We start from the raw sequence: 24302 nt of genomic DNA on the forward strand, positions 1-24302 counted from the left end.
TCATATTTTAATTTTTAATATTTAGAGTACTGCCAGATACATTCCATAATTCATCCATACTTCAGGGGCAGCAGAATTGAAGCTGTCCTCACTAGTAATCAGAGAAATGCAAACTAAACCACAAAACTGTCTGAATGGGGCAAATGTTGGCAAGGAGATGATAAGCTCTCCTACCCAATGCTAGTGGAATGGAAAGAAGGGACCTACTCTGTGTCTATGTTGCCTTATTTATTTTTAATTTAAACAAAATATGGCAAAGTAATAAGATTGAAAGCCCCAAGTGTTTGTTATATTTGTATCCCTTCCTACACATTTGAAATATTTCTTTCTTTTTTAAAGTAGCTGTATTACTTTGCTAGGCTGCCACAACAAAGTACTGTCCATCAGGTGACTTAAGCAATAGTAATTTATTTTCTTACAATTCTGGAGAGTAGAATTTTGGGATCAAGGTGTCAGCAGGGCTGGTTTCTTGTGGATGGGCTTCTCCCTATGTTTTCACATGATCTTCCCTCTACGTGTTTCTGTATCCTAATCTCATTTTTTTCATAAGGCCACCTGTCCTCTTGGATTAGGGCACACCCTAATGACCTCATTTTAATTTAATTACCCTTTCTCCAAATACAGTCACTTTCTGAGGTTCTAGGGGGTTAGGACTTCAACATATGAATTTTGAGGGAAGGGACATAATTCACCCCATAACATTAGCAAAGTTAAATGTCTCATAGCTGGTATGATGGATAAATGGGATTCAGACCCAGATGTGATTCAGTCCAAATGTTATTTTCAGAATTCTACACCACTACTTTTGGAATACTAGAGATGTACCTCAAAACTAGTTAGGGCTTTGTTTTTTCAATACTTTTGGAATACTAGAGATGTACCTCAAAACTAGTTAGGGCTTTGTTTTTTCAAAGGCCACAGAAACTGAAAACACTCCCCTCTAATCATACTGCGTACTTGCTAAGTTGAATATAGATGGCATTTGAATTTAGGAAGATAAAGAACAGAACATGTCAAGTAGGAAATAAGGGGAGGAAAAATGTGTCAGAGACACATTTTGCTAACTACACCCTCTTATAAGAGGGTGCTAGAAGAAGAATACTGGATTTCTTATTAGATAGGCATAGCAGAAAAGTCAGGCATATTTTAAATATATAGTCTGCTGTTATTATATGAATTCAATTAATATGAAATAGTAGTTTTAATGTTAAAACTGAATACTCATAAATAAAAGTTCCAGATAAATATGAGCTTCAGTTACAGATTAGAACTCTAGAATAAGGCTTTATGTGTGGTCACTCACTCATCCAACAAAATTATAGAGCTCTTCATGCATAGCAGGCTCTGTGCTGTGTTCTGCCTCTAAGGCCTATGAAACAAGTCCATTTCTTGTAGTCATTCACATGTCAGTAACATAACTCACAATATGTGATTTTACCATCAAATTTGTTTGGCCATGTGAAATTAAATTTAAAATGAATGATCATTTGTGTTATAATCATGCTGTGTTAAATTATCTTGTTATGTGAAGATATAACTTTAAAGAATGACAGTTTAAAAATGAAATTTAAAAAAAAAATTTTTAATGTTTTTTAAAAACGAAATTGAATGATTGTATTACAATTTTATTTTAACTGTTTTTTTAAAGAATTTGGGAGGTCTTACAGGATTTTTCAGTAGTTTTATTCTGAAATGAAGTCAGTAACTTAGTTCAAGTACCATAGAGGAGATACCAGTTTATGTGTATGCCTTTTGTTTTTCTTCCTTCTGGGTAGAATATGTTCTTAAATCTTCTTCTTTCTTTCTTCTTCTTTTTTTTTTTTTTTGGTTGTATCTTATAGCTATATTTTGAGCTGTATAATATAACGCACATCCTATCTGAGATAACATCTTTTTTTTTTCTTAATTGCATTTAAGTTATATCCTGCATCTTCTCTTTTTTTAAATAGGTAAAAATAAGTGACTGAAGAAGCCTACCTGAGAGTCATCTAACATGTCGAGGAGAAGATTTGAGTGTCGAAGTATTTCGGGCTTGCTAACTACAACTCCTCAAACTCCAATTAAAATGGAAAACTTTAGTAATTTTTATACACTTACATCCAAAGAGCTAGGAAGGTAAGGAAACTTTTGATGTGTATGTGTTTAAATTCACATTTAGGATTTCTGTGTCTATAAAACTCACTTGATGATTATTTTGCAGTGATTAGAAAGAAAAGTCCTCATCTCTGCTGATGTTATACAGGGTTTAGTCTTAACTGACTTGGAAATCAAATCCGTAGAGGGTTAGTGAGCATATATGATACATCCCACCTCGCTTCAGAGCCCATGGTTGGAAGTCAGGGTTCTTACTTGAGGCTGTGCATGGGAAGAGGCAGCTTAGCACAATGGACTGCCACATCCAAGTTTGGGCGCTGCCATTTACTATTTAACCTCAATTGAATTACTGTACCTCTTGGTTTTGTAGTTTTCTCATCTGAGACCCAGGGATGAAGATAATTGTTATCTATTTTATATGGTTGTTGTGAGGATTAAACTAGTTAATATTTGTAAAGTATTTAGTAGAATACCATAGAAGTTTTTGTTGAATAAAAAAATTTTTAATTCTTAGGATATTGTGCTGGGCTAAAAAAAAATAAATATGGAGATTCTCCTTCTCTTTTCTAAGCAAAATGAATTAACTCATATTAGATAGTATAATTCTGTATGACAAACAATGCATGTACTGTAAGTAAAACCTGTATTTACACTGGTACTAATCTGTTTTGGTTTAACGAAGGTGTAAATTCCTTAAGACCAAGGAGTGAACTGAGATTATGAGACCATTTAGCACTACCATTTTAATATATATGAAAGTTACAAAAGATATATCAAATAATTTGTTATTTATTCAGCATTTTGAGCTTTAAATTAAAAACACTTAACAAAGGGTGGTAGGATGATGATCATTTTCTGTCTTCAGTTTGATTTTTACATTAAAATGGTAAAAGTCCGTGTTTGTATTATTGATAGATGCACAGTAAAATAGTGTGAATGATTTTTTATCTTTGAAAATCTCAATGTGAAAACAAAAATTGACTGAACCATGGCAAGTAATTCTATTCTTGGTGGTCTTTTATGTCAAGGATAAAGGCTAGTCCTGGCTTTTTTACTTGTCAGATATTGGATGCAGTCTTTCTTTTGCAGAATAAGGGTGATAATATCTGCCTCATCAGACTAAGAACTAAATGTGAAAGCATATTTCAGTATTCCTGTCACATTTATTTAATTTTGTGTGCAAAATATTTGAGTCTTCTAATGGTTTATTTTTTTATAAAATATAGTTTCAAAACCCTTTCAGAATGTTTTCAAGAAATAGTTTAGTTCTAAATCTATACTATTTCTTTTTGCATTATACAGGCAAGAGTAAGTGTTCTTTTAGTTGTATCTCACTATTCATTAAATAGTCATAGAATCTACATTGGAAGGACTTCAGTGGTCAGTGGCCTTCTAATGTAATTTTTTTATGCAGTGCAGCAGTCTTTTCTAAAATTTTCCTGACAAGTGTTTTACCCAGCCTCAATTTGAATGCTTCAGTGATGGAACTCACTACCTCAGAATGGTCTGTTCCATTTTGTGGGCACCTCTTAGGCACAGAATTTTGTTTTCTATTCTCCTAACCTCTACCCACTATACATAGTTCTCCTTTTGTAGCTGCATATAATGTCCATGTAAAAACCCTTCAGAGATTTGAATATAGCAAAATGTTGCCAGTTTCCTTAAATGGTCATCTTATGACCTGATTTTCAGAGAGCCTTCCTTGATCCAGTTATCCTCTTCTGGACCACTTTGTATTTTTTTCATCATCAGTTTTAAAATAAGAAAGTCTAGAATGGACACAGTATTGTCAATATCTTATCATCTAGAATACAACAAAACTTTATTGAGATAGCCTGTGTCGGAGCTAGAAAGACTAATTTTTTTTCTTTGAGGGTTTTTGAGAACTTAAACTTTGAGAAGAATATTAATAACTTAAACTTTGAGAACAATATTAATAATTCTAAGTTTTGTAAATGGGGTGCCATCATAAATCACAGTCATAAACTTGACTCAGTATACAACATTTTAGAGCAAAAATTCATGGTAGAATCTGATGAAAACAAATTCAGATGGCTAATATTTCATCTTCTAATACCTTCATAAAAGAGACCTAACTTTTTTCTTTTAATTGATATGGGCTAATGAGTTACATGGTAAATATTGATGTGTCTAATTAGTAAACCTTGATAAATTGGAAATCGTGCCCTTTCATCTGCCATGAACTTGCTTTAAATTCTTTCAGTATTTTACCAATTTTGATATTATCCCATACTTTTGCAAAATGAAAATTAGTATCATAATCTTGTTTCTTCTGAGGCGCGTACATTTTGAAGCATACAAACATATAATTCTAGCATGTGGTGATTACAAAATTATCTTTATAAATCAGTTTTTTAATTAATTTTAAGATGTTAGTGTTTTAGAAGTTATTTTTCTTCAGCAAATTAGAAGAAAATATGTAAAAGTTAACAGTTCATTTTTGATTGTTCTCACAAAACTTTGCATTGTTCCTGTTTTTTAACATGTTGGTTAAGTTTTTTCCACCCCTCCCCCAACTGAATCAAGGTTTCATAGGACTTCTTGTGGTTAGAAGGGTGAGGCAGATGCAAAAATAAACGTCAGCTTCCTTTGTGGCTTACCCTCCCCCGTCCTTTCACATTTTATTGTCTATTCTAGAATGTAGAAGGGTAACTAACAAGGCCTTTTAGCTGCTGGGAAATCTAGACAGCCTTGCCTTTTTAGGGTATGAATTAAGTGCTATTGTTAAGGGTTTTAAATTTTCTTAAATGTTTCTGTTAAATTTGATATAGGAACATTATATATTAAATGTTATTTTTGATACTTCTAAATGACAATTAGCATTTTAGAATGGAAAACGAATACTTGCTTTTTTTCCCTAAGTCATCTGATAATTATGGTAAAAATGTCTACCTTATTTAACAGTACATAAATGAATATGTAAAATTTTATTTGAGTCTCAAATAAACTTTAAAAATGTAAATGCTTTAAGTACAGTATACAAAGTAGCACAATGTATGGTACTATAGTAGGTTCCTAACTCTTGCATTCATTCAACAGATACTCAGTTCCTATTATGTGTTAGTTAGCGAAGTGTAGATTTTATAATTACTGTAGTAATTAGGACAGATAGGGTTTCTGCCCTCATGGAGCTTTTACTTAGTGGTGAACATTGGCAAATTATTACCAATATCATTTGGTCATCTTTGCTTTGCATTAATGAGTACTATACTTGTAAGCCTCATGAGAATACCTGAAACAATTAGGTAAAAGTGTTATTATTTAATTTTGCTCTTTGTTCCTGAGAAAATTCTGGCTTATAGATATAATTGTAAAATTACAGCAGAACTTAATTGTCACAATTAGTACTGTAAACTTTTTCAGATGGACAGATTTCTTGGCTAACTAGTTTGTTTCCTAAGTTTTACAAGGTGAATTTCTTCATAAAACTCAAAGTTTCCTTTTTGTTTTAGACAAATTTTCACTTCTAAATCTAAGAGTTGGCAAAAGTGAATTTACCTCTTTAAAAAAAAACTATCTTAAAGGGAGAAATTGTTTTGTAATGGTCAGAAGAGAAAGCTAGGATTTCACATTCTACAATTTAAGTCGTGGTACTCCATTTCCATATATGACCTTTCATGAGTCATTTACTCTTAGTTTGACTCAGTTTATCCAGCATAAAATCTATAAAACATGGGCAGTTTGAGTATAAAACAAAGGGACTGATTAACTTTTTGTGTGTGCTCATTAAAATGCATTGATTTGTATTCATATTGTATGCAGTAAGAAAATATAATTTAAATTAAGCATTCTCCTAAAGCAGAAACTAATACACCATTGTAAAGCAATTAGATTCCAATAAAGATGTTAAATAAATAAATAAGTAAAATAATAAATTAAGCATTCTCAAATCTTAAATGAAAAGTTCTATCAAAAAATCAAGTTTGTGCATGCAAATTTTCTGAGTTGATATTTATTTTGATAAATGTAAAAGAATCAAATTATAGCTTGGCCACTTTTTTAAAAAATAGTTTTTTGCATTAGTAACTATACCTTCTCAGGTTGGTTTCCAGTGCTTTTCATTGGCACCAATTTTGAGGAAATTTGGGATATAAACAGTAGGGATCTTTGTCATCCGGCCGCTTGAGAATAGCAAGTAAAAACACAGTCAAGCAATTTATTCTGTCCCCGACTCCCACCCCAAATCCCAAGTGTATTAAAGATAGGTTTTTATTTATACCTGATTTGTTAGTATCCAGTGAGTCATTTGAGCCTTAGGATAGAAGGTGTTAATTTTGGACCCCCTGAACCAGGCTTAGGAAGTTTATGGATGGTCTTTGAAATCTGAAAACCGTCTGAAATTATATGTAAAACCTTCGATATAAGGGCATGTGTACATTTTTCTGGGTAGGCAGTCAATAGCTTTTATTAGTTTCTTAAAATAGTCTGACTCAAAGTAGCTTAGGTCTTTGAGAAACTAAATTTTGGGCGACTATAGGCTTAGAATACATCATTTGCCAGTCTTTTAAAATTTTGACTGAAATGTTGAGCACTGTTATTGGAGAGAGCTAAAACGCGTTTATTCCTAAAATGATAAATATGACCTTAATGGTGTGTTTGTACGTAGCTACTGATAACCATGAATTTTCTTACTTGATCATGAAGTGTCTTTGGATACTCTCCGTAAGATGTATATACTTTTGGTATCTGTTATAAGCTTCATGGTACTGAGCAATACTAAGAGATACTCTGGTAGAACAATTGACAAATTGTGATAGAAAGCTTCAAAGCTTGTTAAAAGTGATGTTGAAAGGCAGAATGATTACACTAATAAAAGTAAATAAGTCAAATACCCATTTTTGCATTTAATTTTTTTCATTTGAAGGAAAGCTAAAATTTTTCATAGAGGGTTAATGTGAAACTCTTGGTCTTTGAAAATAGACCAAGATACATATCTTCTCTGGAGTCTGCCAAACAGAATAATATTTACTATGTAGGATTGTTGTGATACTTAAATACAATAATTTATATCAAGAGTATGGCATGGAGTTGGTAGGCAAATTAGATCTCCCCCTACAATGGTAATATATCATATTAATGATATGATAGTAAAGAATAAATATAATTGTCTTATCTTGTTATTACATTTGCCATTTATATTTTCATGTGATAGTACTATAAATTTTATAAAAATACATGCAGTAGTTGATTAGGTTAAGAGAACAAAGATAAATTCCTGATGACATGAATATTTGAAAGGATGGACAGAGTTGGAGGTATAACAGTATCTGTGTTATACTAATATTGTTCTCTATGGAAAGGTTAAAATTGATTGTCCTCACTTTTGCCCCCAGAGGAAAATTTGCTGTGGTTAGACAATGTATATCAAAATCTACTGGTCAAGAGTATGCTGCAAAATTTCTGAAAAAGAGAAGAAGAGGACAGGATTGTCGAGCAGAGATTCTGCATGAGATTGCAGTACTTGAATTGGCAAAGTCCTGTCCCCATGTAATTAATCTTCATGAAGTCTATGAAAATACAAATGAAATCATTTTGATATTGGAACAGTAAGTATACATTTTTAAAAATTGAAGTAAATTTATAGTACCTATTTTAATTGTTGGATAAGGTTGCTTGAAATGTCAAGAACAAGAATGATAAAAGTAAGACAAGAACTTGTAAAGATTCCTGTCGATAAAATATTAGAGGAACATAGTGTATATTTATATGTTTTCACAAAACTTAATGTGCAGCCTCACACACATACCCAAAAACTAATTAAACAGCATTCAGTAAACAAATGACAATACCGTGTTTGCAGAATATGGTGACATGAGTATACTTTCATTGCTAATGGCACAGAAAATTGATGAGGTTTTCTGCAAAACAATCTGGTGGGCAAATAGGATTGAAATAATTTGTATATTCAGTTATTTGAAGAGCACATCCAAGGAAGTGACCCAAGGAGAATAAAAAGGTAAACTTGCATGAATGAAAGGTAAACCATATAGGTTGTTTAAAAAAACACATGTATTTAGTATGTGTGATGTGCAAAACATTATGTTAGGAATTATAGCAATAAGAAAAAATATATATCTCGTCCCACAAGTCAGTGAAAAGTTGAAAACACCTAGATTTCAATAATTTGTCAAGTCGGGATAGAATATGGTTAAACTAACTGGCTTGTTAACCAATATGTTGACATGTTACTCTAAAACAGTGTTGTTATTGATGTGTTACTCTAAAATGTGACAGTCTGACACATTTATTATAATTATGTAAAATGTGTATCTGAACATTTGCAACACTTAGTAGAGACCAGCTAAGTTTATGTTTAGTGTACTTTAGGTTCTGATAGTTTATTACAAAATAGTTTTTATAAAAAAAAGCTAAAGAGGTGTTTTAGCAAAAAAAAAATTATAAATATAGTAATTCTTTTTAGTAGCTAACTGCATTATTGCCTTTTTGAATTTAAAAGTATATTAGTCAGGGGCTTCCCTGGTGGCGCAGTGGTTGAGAGTCTGCCTGCCGATGCAGGGGACACAGGTTCGTGCCCCGGTCCGGGAAGGTCCCACATGCCGTGGAGCGGCTGGGCCCGTGAGCCATGGCCGCTGAGCCTGCGCGTCCAGAGCCTGTGCTCCGCAACGGGAGAGGCCACAACAGTGAGAGGCCCGCGTACCGCAAAAAAAATAAATAAAATAAAAGTATATTAGTCAAGTTTTAGGGTTCAGTTATTTTAAGGGATGAATAGATTTGCTTATATATTTATTTAAAAATCTAAATATTTTTGTACCAGGAAAGATGATTGCCTAGAGTGAACTTGTAAATGAAAATGCTTATTTTGCAAAATGCTAAACCTACAAGTAGTTTGTTTAAGAATGAATACTATGTATATCTCCCAGAACAGCAACATACCAATTACGGTATATTATAGTACCTTCAAAATAAATTAGAATTGCAGAGAAGACCGGGATTCTTCCAATAGGATTTCATTTTCATACATTTTTGGTTTATTTTTGTCAAATTCTTAAGCTGACCTTTAAAAAGTTATCTACTTGCATGACATCTGCATATTTGAAGTATGTGAACAGTAGCTAATATTTTTCAAAAACAGTACTTAATGGAATACTAGGTTTGGAGAGTGAGTATACAATAGGAGCATTGACCACTTTCATAAAATCCTCTCTTCCTAATAGCAACAACAAAATACATCAAAAAGTTTTAACACATTTTATGGATGGACCTTGTTCATACTCTGAAAATTAATTCAGATACCTTACCCAGTAAACTGAGTTCTGTAAGGGCTGAACTGTATCTCGTGGCTGAAATGTAGCAAGCAATCAGTAAATGTGAGTGGATAAATATATTTAATTTCTTACCAGAGCAACTAGGACCTATTAAAATTTATTACTATGCCTATCACTTTTGAGGTGGCCTTGTCACATCACACAATCTCAACCAAAGGTAAAAATGTGTTGGGCAGGTTTAGCTATGTAAAATAAGGTGGCATAATTTTTTATGTGGTAAAAATAAAACAGTGGAATCCTTTACTCTAATTACTGTTGCCAATTTGATATTCTTTTCAAACTATTCTGCATACTCATTTTTCTTCCCTGACTTTTTTATTTGAGAAAATTTTAAATCTACAGAGATGTTGAAAGACCAGTACAATTAACACTCTTATAATCTTTAGCTTGATTCACCGAATGTTGGCATTTTGCCATATTTGCCAAACTATTTGAAAGTTGTAGGTATCATGATATTTCTTCTTCACTTGCCAGAGTATTTATTCTGAAGAGTAATGGCTTTCTTTTACATAACCAATACCAGTATCAAAACTAAGAAAGTTAATATTAATCCGGTACTATCATCAAATATATAGTTCATATTTAAATTTTTTGGATTATCCCTGAAATGTCTTATGGACCTATTTTTTTTTAATTCCAGTACCAGAGCCAATCAAGACTTACACATTATATTTGATTGCTAAACTTCTTTAGTCACTTTATTTTTCCTGACATTGTCTTTTTGGGAGGAAATCTGTATCTGTTTTCACATGAAGTATTCTACATCCTGGATTCGTGTGTTTGTTTTCTCATGACTAGATTTAGGTTAAATATTTTTGGCAAGGGGACATTGTGGATGATCATGTGTATTTCTTATTGTAAAACATGAGGTGGCAAGTACATTCGGATTGTTCCATTATTGGTTTTTCTAATTAGAACATGGCTAAGGTGGAGTCTGCCAGCCCTCCACATTGTAAGGAACATGTTCCCCTTTATAATTAATAAGTAACCTATGTGGTAATATTTTAACACTGTGAATATTCTGTTCTTTAACAGCTTTTTATCTAGTGATTTTGGTAACCATTGATGCTATTTGTTTGAATTATTATAAAAGTATACTACAAAGTCTTATTGTCATTCCTATCCTTTCCACTCTCTTCCCACTCAACCTTATAGGTAACCATATTTATTAGTTTCTGGCTCATTCTTTATGTGTTTCTTCTTGCAAATATAGGCAAATTTGTATATATGTATATTTCCCTTTCTTTCTTACAGAAAAATAGCATATTATATATGCCTTTTTGTGCCTTGCTTTTTTTTTCAAATAACATTATATCCTGGAAATCATTTCATATTCATAGGCATCTTTTTTAATATTATTATTGCTATTTTTTAAATGCCTGTATAGTTCTCCACTGTATGGTGTACCATTTGTTCAGCCTTCTTTGGATGGCCATCATTTGTGGAGGTAGAGTTTTGGTGTAAATTCCTATAAATGTGACTGCAAGGTCCGGGAGTAAATGCATATGTGCTTGTATTAGGTGTTGTCAAATTTCTCTTTATATGGATGGTACAGAATTACTTTAAAAAGGTACTATTTGTTAATTATATGACTCTAACTTAAATCTTCCTTTGGAACTATTAAGCTATGGGTTCTGATAGCTCTGTTTTATTTTTGCTTTTGTGTTTTGTTTTGCCTTCACTTAACCTAAACCAATTGTTTGAACCAAATTAACTTGTTTACTTTTGTGAATTAAACTTAACTTCTTTCAGTCAATGTAACAGTTTTTAACAATTACTAAATCTTTTATTTTTATCTTAATACTTAGTCCACAGGAAAGTATTTCATTACCGGTTATAAAGTCTAAATTATTTTTTAGCCCTTTCTTTAACTATTTGAAAAGTCATATAAATACTATTCTGGAGTTAGTATTAGATATCTTTATAAATTGGGGGAAATTTTTGAGGATAGTTGAGTCAAACCATCTCCACTCTCCATGAGGCAACAACTTCTCTATAACAAGTGTTTTAAAAGCATCTTTGGATAATTAAATAAAATATACACAAAGTTTTTTTAAAAAACTTCTGGAAGGATGTTATCTAATTGGGCACATTAAGTTTTCAATGCTGAGTTTTGAGCTAACTAAAATTGATTATAAAGAATATGTATGTATAATCTTTAGAAAATGTGGAACAAGAACTTTGTCCTAGATATAGCAAAGTTCGATAGGGGAAATTGGTTAGGATAAATATAAGTTTATCCAGTCAACTCTGAAATTATATGGAAGAGAAACAATAATTTCTTTCTGTCAAGAAATTACCAGCTTATGTTGCCTATTAAATATCTTTAAGTAAATATTATAGACCCAGTAGAAAATGATGAGGACCATAGCAAAACATTTCAACAATAATATATGTTGGGCATTTACTATATGGCAGGCACCATGCTAAGCACTTCATATTTTCATTTGATTTTTAAAATAATCCTCCAAAAAGGGAGATTGGTATTTACTTCACATATTCTAATTTAGAGACAGGAAATACTCTGGCTGGTTTCTTTCCATTCTGAAATTCCATGGGTTTTGTTTCCCCTCATTAGCATTGGATATAATTTTGAAAGATACTCAATATAAAAAATTTAAAACTACTTCATTTTGATCACTAAAAATAAATAATTTAAAAATCTTTACTATGATTTCCAAAGCTGTATGCATAGATTTGTAGTATGGATGAGGGAGATATTGCTTTGTTTTACTGAAAATCTTGGCTCTCTAGTACCCAGGGAAATTTATTATTTTGGATAGGAAAATATTCTGATTTTAATCTTTTACATGTTAACTTTATTGTTATGGCAGTTCTTCTAAAGGATAATTCTCTACTTCCCTACTAATATCTAAACTGTGCGTTAGAAAGCTGTAAAAGGCAAATGTAGATTTAAGTAGTATATAGCACATAGATTTACGTGACAGTGTACACAACACATATACAAATACATAAGCAAAAGAACGTGAATACTCCAAATTTCTAAATTGTTGGTTGAGTTCCTTCAGGTGGCCAACTCTTCAACAGAGAGAGAAAGAGTAGAAATACCTGAATTTACCTTCCAGGGCAATGATAATGATATAGGTGGCTTCTCTGATTACAGACATATCTTTTCTTCTCTGTAGTCACCGCTCTGGGTGCCTTGTTTTAACAAAGGGTCTGTTAGTCTGCTACTCCACTCTGCTTCCATTTATGCTTCCAGTTTCCAGTTTCCACTAACTTCTGCGGTCTGCTTCTTATGTTATCTGTTCTTCCCCTCCTCTTAACTCCTCCTCATTTTCTATTTACCATAGCTTCTCCTATGGAGAGCTATGGTGAAGAGCTTTCGCTCTTTTGTGGGCAAAATGGCATTCCTACAAAAGGCATTGGTCAGCTTGCCAAACTGAAAGGTAGGGACAGTGTGATTGGCTGATCATCATAGTGTTTGTTTGATCTTGTTACTGAAATAAACAAACAAGAAACCCTTAGGATACTTTTCCTGGTGTAAAAGTAACACCTATTTATTGTGTTAAATTTAGAAGGTATAGAAAATAGAAATCATTTGTAAACTGTGGTTACTTTTATGGCATATTCCTGTATTTTAAAATTATTCTTTTTCTGTCTATGTATGTATACCTGTAGAAACAAAATTGTGATCTACTAAGTATACTCTATTATAACCCTTTTTTTCACTTAAGAATATATTATGTGCATTTTTATATGTATAAGTATTTCTAAAAATGAATTTAAATTTAGCAAAGACTTTTAAAATTGCCTTCATAATCAGAGTTTAACAAGAAGCCCCCAAATTCAGAAAGGCTGGATGTTGGCTAGATTTGGAATTAGTATTAGTTGGTTCATTATAATAATAGCTAATATTTATTGAATATTTACTATGTGTCAGACACTGTATTAAACACTTACAGGTGATCTGCTTTCATGCTTATAACATTGGTTGTACTCAGTACCTTACATGGTTTATCTAAAATAATTCTTACAACAAGCCATTGAAGCAGGAGCTATCATTTTTTGTTATGTATCATTATGTTACAATAGAAGAAACAGAAACACATTTTCTCCCAGTTCAGGTAGCTCGTTAGTGGCAGAGTCAAGAGTGGAGGCCAGGCAGTCTTGATTTCAGTAGGCACTTCTATAAACAACCTGCTCTCCTCTTAGGTCTAGGCACTGGGAAGTGCTTTACATATGTTTTCTTAGATTCTATTTTGAATTTTAGAATTAATGGAGGGTTCTGTCTACTGAATTAACTTTAGTGAGTGTAATGTAAATGTTGGTATATACATATAAAGTGTTCAAGAATCAATTTATGCTGCCATATACTGCCAGATACTGAAGAATTCAGATCTTTCTGGTATTTTCCATATTTTTTTGGTATGTTCCATATCTTAATAGTGGATATACGTCAGTATTTTATACAGTTTTCTTATACTTTACAATGATTTGGTCTGACTTCTTACCAGATGTATCTTATAAAGGGCCTAGCAAAGAACTCATTCTAAGAGAATGAGTACCTTCTACATGTCAGACATTGTTCTTGATGCTGTGGATACAGCAGTGAACCAAAGGGGGGAAAATAGTGTCTTGTGAAATAAATGAGTTTCTATTTTATTACATAGAATAGGCTTTACTTGAGATATTCCCAAACATACCTTATAAATTTGATTAATAGCCATCTAGATTTTTTTGCACGATGTGCTGGCTGACAAATTTTATCTCATTTATTTAGATTTAGTCCTCAAAATAAAATCTGTTGAGTTCAGTAATATCTCTATTTTACAGATGTGAAAGCTCAAATAAGTGATTGATCCTAAATTATATTGCTGATAAATGGCAGGTTTAGGATTTAAATTTAAATCATTTTATTCCAAACCTAGGAATTTTTCATAATGCTTTTTTTGTCAACATTCTTAGATTTTCAGTTCTTAAAAAAAACAACTAAGATATGGGTTCTGGCCCCAAGTATTCTTTGTGAAGCTGCAATACAGGATATTGGTAAAGAATGCAGATTCTCATCCATATTATTCAGATTCTGTCCCCCCAACCCCCATTTACTATGTGACCTTGTACAAGTAGCTTAACCTCTTTGTACTTATTTATCTGTAAAATGGGAATGATAACCACCTACCTCACTTGATTGTCATGAGGATCAAAATATCTGTATACATAGCTGATAACTGTATTTATATATAATGAATAAATGAGTAAAATAGAACAGAGCTGAGCTCATAAATAAGTACTAGCACCCAGAATTTGAAATATTCTTATTTATTTTATTCCTTAAAGATTCCCCCCCACCCAGGACCATCCCCCCATTAAATGTGTGTATATAGAGAGAATAAAGTTTCGATGGCCATGTCTTTTACTTAAAGGTATACAGTATTTAAAAGTTGTCATTTTTAGGTCAATGATTTTTCAAGTTTCTGTTATTTGAATTTTATTCAGTGCTGCAGGTGGAGAAATTTTCAATCTGTGTTTACCTGAGTTGGCTGAAATGGTCTCTGAAAATGACATTATCAGACTCATTAAACAAATACTTGAAGGAGTTTATTATCTACATCAGAATAACATTGTACACCTTGATTTAAAGGTAATGTAATGTGATTTTAAGTAACACTACATCTCTTCCTTCTCTGCTCTTGCTTTGCACAATTAATTGCAGGCTGGTATTGAGAGGAAACAACAGTCAGATCATGCTTGTCTAGACTGCACATTTGCTACATGGACTAATTCTGTATTGGCAGAGAGAAGACTGCATGTGTGAGCAGCTCAGATTAATCACTGGGCTCTTAAAAACCATCATTACTATATGTTCTAATCCTACCATCATGTCACTCCATCCCACTCTTACTGCCACATCCTGGACCTTTCTATCTTATAAAACTGTCTATCTCTAAAATACTTAATTTTGATCTCCATCTTGAAGGTAACCTTCTAGTCCTCACTCCTTTGCTCCCATTATACTCATTCATCTTTCCCTTGAGGCTTTCAGTCTTTTGGCTTCTCCTTTCCCCCCACCGCCCCCAGACCATTCAGGCCCCTTCCCAATCCCTGAGATACCACTTCAGCCTCTCATGTTACTATCCTTTCTCCTTATCCTTCCTCTTCAGCCATACAAGGACGTTAAAATCTGGATCAAACTGTCTCTTATTGTTTGAACATTGGACTCTTTTCTTCCTGGACAATTTCCCTTTCATTTACCCCACCACGCCTCTTTCTATCTCATGTAGAAACCTGGGAATGGTCAGACCCAGAACCATCACAGTGTATTGAACCATTATGTTCCTGGAAATATATGCATTTTTATTCCTTCAGCCTTCTGTCATGCTATTCCCCAGAACACTTTTCTAACTGGCATAGTTCTATTTATCCTTTAAGGTTCAGCTTAAGCATCATCTCTACTGCAAAGGTTTGTTGCACTTTCTAATGGGCAGAATTAAGTAGTCTTTACTACTGAGTATTCTGTCTCTCATAATCAATTAATCTATGTACCTATCTTTTTTATTCAAACAAAGAAGCCTCTTGGAGTATATTTTTTGCTTTATTTATCATTGAATATATAGCTTCTCCTAAGTAGTAGTTCAGTAAGTGTTCGATGGATGACTCAATAAAATTACTTATCATTGTTTTGTTGTGCTTTGTTAGCCACAGAATATATTACTGAGCAGCATATACCCTCTTGGGGACATAAAAATTGTAGATTTTGGAATGTCTCGAAAAATAGGGAATGCATGTGAACTTCGGGAAATCATGGGAACACCAGAATACTTGGGTAAGAATTTCCTTTTACTTTCTATACCATCTTGAAATGTATTAACTAAATGATATCTGTATAGAACTATATTTTAGGGTGTATAATTCCAGGATATATTTGGCTCAAATATTTTAGTGCATTGAAATTTGCTTATGACACATTTAAATGGACTGTAGCGAATTGAGACATTCACAACAATTTACAGGACAGTGGACATATAAGTTAAAAGTTTAATGTTTGTGTGTAAAAGCTTTGTACATAGAGAAAAATAGGTAAAAGGGAAGTTAGGGAGCAGGAAAAAATGGAAAAAGAGGAAAACAGAAGCAAATGTTACTGCGTTTGAAGCCTGTTTCATAGGGGTGTCAAAAAGAACCTATAATTAGATAATCTAGGAATAGTGTACTAAATCAACAAATAAAGTCATGCAGATGAACGATTTTTTAACTTGTATGAAGAAGTACATAAAGTATTTTAATTTATAGTAACAAGTTTTTTACATTTTTTTGTTGTTGCTCATATTGATAGTCCCATGCAGGCACTGAAAAGATACAAGTAAACAGAACAAGTGCTACTCAGCTAGGCAGCTGACTTTCCCAAAATGAAAAGCAAAGCAAATTACTAACTTTTGAATGCTAATAGAGGCTACCATGTCCTAGAATAATGATTGTAATTGTAGATAAAACAGCTCACAGATGTATGTGAAAAGGTGGTAGGTGGTGCAATGGAGGCTGACAACATATGTGACTCAAAGGCTTTAACAAAATTGTTAAGCTTTAAGAAACAATCTCTCTTTGGAAAAATTATGAAACCATACTGTGAAACAAAAAAGTTATTCAATCATGGATCCTAGTTTGGACTCTACTAATTTGAAATTTATGGTAATGTTTAGAAAGTATAGACAATTTATGTTGCACCTTTTAAAAAATGTTTTTGGCGGGGGAGGAGACAGTGGAAAATTAATTGCTTAGGAAACTAGGTTTTCTGTAGTTTAAGGGGATATTTAATCTACTTGAAAATCTAAAGCACTTCCATGAAGCTTAATTTGCTCATAATGTCATTGTAAATGCATATGATTCTATTTACCCTGGGAAGAAAAACTTAAAATCAGTCTAATAAAATAACTCAAACTAATTCCTAACAGAGTGATAAAACTTAAACTATAAAAAGATTCTAGCTTCTAACATTTTACTTCTTCATAATTGTTTCTCCTGAGATTAATCTCAATGGTTAAAAAAATACTACATAGCTACTGGTTACTTCAAGAATATAATTGGTGCTTTTGAACCATCTGGTTCTATAATTTTCTCAACATTAGATATGTTTAAATGTCTAATCACAGGATAATTAATACTATGCTAAATTTCTACTGATCATATTGGTAGTTCTTTAAAATTAAATCCAGTTTAATATAAAGTAATTTTCACATTTTTAAATTTGTCAGTATTGAATTTTATTTTCTCTTTCAGCTCCAGAAATCCTGAACTATGATCCTATTACCACAGCAACAGACATGTGGTAAGATTTTGTTAATCACTTGAATGCCTTTATTAAAAGCTGGCTAGTATATATTCTAGGGTTCTTTGGTTCCAGAAGTAAATAATAAAGCTTTCTTTAAAAGATTTTATTCAAGTATCATTATTATGCCACAGGAAAACATTTACCTGTTCATTCTTTTTAATAACACTCTGGCTGTGAGCCAAAGGTGCAGGAATAAATAGGAAAATCCCTTTCCTGGAGGAAGACCGCTTCTGGTAAAAGAACAAAATAGCCACAGTACTGTGTTACGTGTTCTATAAAAAAGATAAAATGCTATTTAATAAGCATGGGGGAATTAGCAGACAAGCACCAGTTGGGAGACATCTGGTCTAGGTCTAGGAGAACTAGGGAAGGTATTTGCTCAGCAGAAAAATGAGGTCAGAGCCATGCAAAAGTTTAGTTTTATGAGAGTATATTTCTCAGGTATTGCGAGTTTGTGTGGCTGACACAGAGAGAATGTCATAGAGTAGAACTGGCATTGATACTGGAACTTCAGTTGGGACCACAGTGGAAGACTGACTCCGTAAGGCCAAGTAGAAGAGTTTAGACTTATTCCCTGTGTCCTATGTTTGGGACTGTAATGGATTTGCCAAGGAAAAAGGGTCCTGTGGCTAAATAATTGGGTGAAATAGGTACTATATGTATTGTCTTTTTCTGGTTCCTGAACACAGGAGTTGTCATTAACATATTTACGGTTCTAAACGTTTTGCAATTAAAAAAAAATCTGCCTGCCCAATATTGTGCTTTATCAAACCTGCAGATTCTGTTTGCATGGTATCCTGTTTATGTCTCACAGACCATTACTGTGTTATTGGACACCATTTGGGAAATGCTGCTCAGGGCAGCTTTGTGTACTTGATAACATAGGTATCTGTGTGAAGGGCAGACTGTAGATATAATGATATATATTTAATACATCATATTTATAATTATATAACACACATGTGCATTCCCTCATATTATTTTTCTGTGAGGCAAACTTTGAGATAACATAATTATTTCAGTTTAGTAGTATACCGTAGGAACTTTGAAAAGCAGTTTAAAATCTGTAGTTTAACTGTACAAGTTTTGAGGACGGGGATATGTTGAGAATCAATTTGACTTTATATAGGTGTTTTAAGATTAGCACACATTTTAAGTTCCCATCTTCTCCCTTATTTGTTTTTTCAGGAACGTTGGTATAATAACATATATGTTGTTAACTCATACATCCCCATTTGTGGGAGAAGATAATCAAGAAACATACCTCAATATTTCCCAAGTTAATGTAGATTATTCAGAAGAAACTTTTTCATCAGTTTCACAGCTGGCCACAGACTTCATCCAGAGCCTTTTAGTAAAAAATCCAGAGTAAGTAATAACATTAATTTGTTTAAATACTATTATAAAATGAATTATATGTGTGACTATTAAGGAAGATATACTCTAAAACAGTACAAAATTATTAGATGTATGCTCTCAAGTTTCAGGTAAAATGGGGAGAGAGGTGGTATGAGAGATCATTAAATAACAATCCGTAAGTTCAAACATAGACAATACAAAATATGTAACAGGAAGTCTTGAACTGAAGAGAAGATTTGGGTAATTTCTCTCTCAACCTGCTACTAATCCCTGAAATTCCCTAAAATAATTAGAAGTATAAGGTTTACAATACACATGGCTGCTTAAGATAAGACTTTGTTATGAATGATTTATAGTTAAATAACTACAGTTGTATAACAAGTCCAAATTACTGATTGTCAAATTTTTAAGGAGCAGATGCTCTTTGACCACCTACTAAAGAAGGGACATGAAACTATGTCTTAAGACTCTTACCTCATTCATTGGCAACTTCAAAGCAGGAAAAGAAAAAGCTGACCTCCTTTTTCTTTACCTGGATCAGCCCTATTTACTTTATTTATTTATTTGAATTTTATTGTATTTATTTTTTTATACAGCAGGTTCTTATTAGTTATCCATTTTATACATATTAGTGTATATATGTCAATCCCAATCTCCTATTTACTTTAAAACGGCCTGGCGGTACATAATGCAGAAGCTGTGATATAGTGCCTTGGGCTGGGATCCTGGTTGTGTTGCTTGTCAGGTCTTTTATCTCCTACAATTACTTAATCTCCTGGAGGACTCAGTTTCCTTATCTGTTTAAGAAAACAACCCTCAGAGGTTTGTTAATTATTTTATTGGCTTAACGCAAGTCTGAACAAACTTGCACTGGCTCTATTTTGAACATGAATGGTTATTTATTAGAAATAGCAATAATACTGTTTGTTTCTGGTTATAAACAATATTTATTTTCCTAAATATTTTTTCATCTAGATTCTAAAATTTCTGTAATAAGCACCTTAATTTTTATTATCAGGAAAAAATGAACAATAAAATCAAAGACTAAGGAAACCTACGTTCTGATAGTAATGGTGGGTGTGTTAAGGTTGGAGTTGAGTATAAATAGGTGTTTTCCTTCCTTTTGAAATATTGTGATATTTGACCATATTGCTTTCACAAGCAAAAACAAAATTTAAAAACTAAAAATGTTGGATAAACGTCATTGAGGAATAGCCTTGGTTTTCAAGATTTAACAGTTAACTGCTTTTTAAGAACACAAAATAATAATAGAGATTATAAATTACATATATTTTCCTTCAAAGGGTTTGTAAACCCAGGAGTCTTTATAATTTTACTAATTTTTATTTGTGAGCCTAAAATACGTTCCCAGTTTTATGACTAGATAGTCTCATCCGTAAGCTCCATGATAAATTGAATTTTCAGCACATGTCAGAATTAAACTCTAGGTACTCCACTTTTCCTATTATTATTCCCTTCTGTACTATAAGTGTGTGTTATTTTCATAATAAATAAAAAATAAGTCTATAATATATTGAACTGCAGACATTTCCAACCTGAGTTTTGGTTCTCAATTTTCCCTTGGTGTTTTCATTCAAAGGAAAAGACCAACAGCCGAAATCTGCCTTTCTCATTCTTGGCTCCAGCAGTGGGACTTTGGAAACTTGTTTCACCCTGAAGAAACTTCCAGTTCCTCTCAAAGTCAGGATCATACAGTAAGGTCCTCTGAAGACAAGACTTCTAAACCCTCTTGTAATGGAACCTGCAGTGACCGAGAAGACAAAGAGAATATCCCGGAGGATAGCAGCATGGTGTCCAAAAGGTTCCGCTTTGATGACTCATTGCCCAATCCCCATGAACTTGTTTCAGATTTGCTCTGTTAGCACTTTTCTCTTTGACTCATTTGAACTGAATGTCGGATTTGAAATCCACTTCAGTGTGAGATTGTGGTTTATAGCTTCATATATGGCATGTTTATATTGTAAATGCACTTTAGCATAGAAGAATTTAGGGAAGTGTTTTAATGCTAAATTACTAGTTACTAGCATAATTTCATTTCCTGTACTAAGATATCAGCTCTCAAAGAAAATATTTAAATATGTGACAAAAAATAAAATTGTACATGTGAGTTTACATGTTAATGAAAGAATTCAAGTTCAAATGGATTTATTAAAATGTTTTACATATCAGGAAAAGTAACTTGGGTTATATTATGGTTGATGTAAACAGAACAAAATGAAGACGTTTGAATTTAATAGATTCTCCAAGGTAAGTTCTATACCATGCCTCTACTGACAAAATTTTGTTTAGGATAACAATGTCAAGTGTAAATAAGAATATACATTATTTTATAGATGCTCAAGAGATATTTTACACTTGAAAATGTTTTTCAATCATGGATATTTTGAAACTGCATAAGATTTCCATTACATATGGTCTGCTATATGAGACAGGTCCTTTAACCAGAGCAGAGAGGGGGTTAGAAACTAGATTAGGGATATTCTATACAAGTTGAAGCAGAGGAAAGAGCAGCATGGCATCATTTTTAACTCAAATGTCTTTTGCCCATTCTCAACATACGTCAGATTTAACAAGGTGTAAAAGATGGAGAATACAGGGTACAGAGGTGTAGAGGATTTTCATCCTCCAGAATCTCTAGAGTAGAAGATGCTTAGGTAAAACTGAGTATGCTCTGTTTTCAGTCAACCAAACATATTTATTAATTGAATGTAGAAGAAAGTGCTGACAGACTTATGCAACTTACAGAATTTAGGTATCTTCTAAGTCTTAGAATAGAAGCCAATTATTCAGAGTTCTAAAAGTATGCATAAAAAATATCATGGCACCAGTAGTACTATTAACACAGTGCCAGAGTCAGCAGTAGCAAGCTGGATATGCTCATAAAGCAGTATGACATCAAGCTCTTCTAAAGTTCTTGTGTAAAATTCCTAGTGAGTGAGGAGGCTTAGCAGGAGATCTGCAGAGTGGCATTTAATGGTCTTTTGCTGGGGCCAGTGCAAGTCACAGTCTAGGGACAGCAGAATGTTTGATGGGTGGCCGGTGACTATGTTTGGTCCTAATTGGCCGGAGGCAGGGAAGATTTACTCCTTTTTGAGTAATCTTTGATGACTTTCCACCTGGAGACTATTAAAAACTCTGTTATGTTACCATGTTAAGATAACTGTAAATTCATGACCATGTTACTGTATCAAAAGAAATTAGGTTTTGTCAAAAGAAATCCTTTGGTTTTTTCCGTTTGAATTATATATTACTGTAAAAGCTTTGACTTCTTGAAACTTGGTAAGACTCCAAATAACTTAAAACTGTTTTCAATAATGGTCAGATCACTTTACTTGGGTAAATGAATTCTTTTTACATCCTCAGCATTTCTTAAAGGAAAAGTTATTTCTGTTCGTGTGTGTGTGTGTGTGTGTGTGTGTGTGCACGTGCACATGTGTATATGTATTTGTATAGGTGTATGTATATATGTATAGATAGATGAAATATGGTCCTTAGACAACTTTCTCTTAGAGATTCTTCCTTCTGGTGTATTGTACTCAACTCAGGTGCCAAAGGATCTCATCTTAAGACATGTAAATATACATTTAACTTCTTTAAGAAGTAGTTTATCGGTTCAATAAACTAATCATTGCGGAAGCTAAATTGGGCTTTCGTGTATCTAAAACTGATGAGTTTTTTCTAAATTGTTGTTGCCCATTTATTTGCCTTCAGTATTAAGCTAATGCAGGTAAAGCTTAGTAAGAAAGTCATTGGAGAAAGAAATTATTATTCTGACAAAAGACCATATTATATTTTTAACTTTCCAGAGGAATTATGCCATACTAAAAAGCAAAAATCAAGAAATGTTCGAATTTTGAATTATAAACTGTTTCTTAAAAAAATATTTTATACGAGTTTTCTTTTATTCTGAGAAATCTTTAGTTTATCTCCTTCCCCTTAGTTAATAGAATACACAGAGTTGTAAATTTCCATACCTTTTTTTTCCTACCAATTTTTATTGTAAAAAAGCAACTAGTAGGTTATGCAAACAGTATGAAAATTCAGTTTTTTCATAAAGGTGAATTTAACTATTTTCTCTGATTGAAATATGAAAATAAACCAATTTTTAGAGAGAACTTATTAACAAATAACTCAATTCTTATTTTTTTCCTCCCAAGATTGAAAACAAGAGGTGAATAGATGTCAGTAACACATCTGAAGATTAATGTTAAATTGTGGTGAGTTTATAAAGTTTAATTTGCTTTTCGGATAGGAGCCCTGTATAGATGGGATTAAAAAGATGAGGTATAGGTGACAATCATAAGTCTCATTTTAACTTTTTTCCCCCACAGTAAATTTACCTAACTCTAAGCAGTAAAATTATAATGACACTTTAAAGAAGTAAGCAGTACCTGTTCTCCAGTCAGTAATGAGATGAGGCACCTGTACCAGAATATAAATCAACACATTGCTTCCTTTATCAAGAAAGTCTTGTTATAAAAAAATGTCGGCCAATTAGTAACAAAATAGATTTTCATTCTGGCACAAGTTCTTTCTTTCATTTTGGATGAGTCACGAATCGTTCATAGACCATATTTTGAATAGGCTTGCTTTAAGCAACATTTATAACTGTTGGTATTTTATAACTGTTTACATTTCCTCTGTTTATTTTTGAATTTTCCGTTGATATCTGACTTGGAAACTTGTCCTTATTCATTGTTGTGTAAACAAGTGTACTTTAATTTCATATTGTATTAAAATTAAGTTATCTGACTTCCAATTTGGGGAATTATTATCAGTTTATAGTTTTATAAAAGTTTAAAGAACTTTAAACTCAAGTATAAATTTCACACAAATTACAACTGCTGTCCATCTTAACTTTTATTCAATAATCATGTTGCTTAAGGCATATTGACCTACATTGTTATGAATACTCTAGTAAAAAAACAAATTACATCTACTTAATTATCCTTTTGGTTAAGGATTAAAAAGCACTTTTTTAAATTTGTGGTTGTCTTTGTTTTAAAGTATTTCTAAATTTGTTACCTCCTTGCCTGGAGGCTCTCTAGCCTTTGACACACGTCATCTTTGAACTCCCTTTCCAATACAGGTATGTTTATTAGATCCTTTCTGCTGGAAAAAACACAAATTTGGAAACAGGAAGGTCTGTTCACTTCGTGTAAGTAATAACAGATACTTTTAGAAAATGTCAATGCATGGCAGTGCACTGTGTGTTGCATAAAGATGAATAAAAT

The 24302-nt window shown here is 32.6% G+C and overlaps 1 protein-coding gene across 2 annotated transcripts in view; it reads left to right on the forward strand.

Moving 5' to 3' along the window:
- Positions 1–24051, forward strand: part of STK17B (serine/threonine kinase 17b) — a 44369-nt gene extending 20318 nt beyond the window's left edge. For both annotated transcript variants that reach the window (XM_019939238.3, XM_004328262.4), the window contains 7 exons: positions 1950–2115; positions 7449–7661; positions 14862–15006; positions 16062–16188; positions 17637–17685; positions 18877–19056; positions 20648–24051. In XM_019939238.3, the coding sequence (XP_019794797.1) occupies positions 1994–2115; positions 7449–7661; positions 14862–15006; positions 16062–16188; positions 17637–17685; positions 18877–19056; positions 20648–20930 (1119 nt within the window). In that variant the 5' untranslated portion in view covers positions 1950–1993 and the 3' untranslated portion in view covers positions 20931–24051. The remainder of the gene's footprint in view (positions 1–1949; positions 2116–7448; positions 7662–14861; positions 15007–16061; positions 16189–17636; positions 17686–18876; positions 19057–20647) is intronic.
- The last annotated feature ends 251 nt before the right edge of the window (positions 24052–24302 follow it).

Source organism: Tursiops truncatus, chromosome 7 (assembly GCF_011762595.2).
Source record: "Tursiops truncatus isolate mTurTru1 chromosome 7, mTurTru1.mat.Y, whole genome shotgun sequence".
In the NCBI taxonomy this organism is placed as follows: Eukaryota; Metazoa; Chordata; class Mammalia; order Artiodactyla; family Delphinidae; genus Tursiops; species Tursiops truncatus.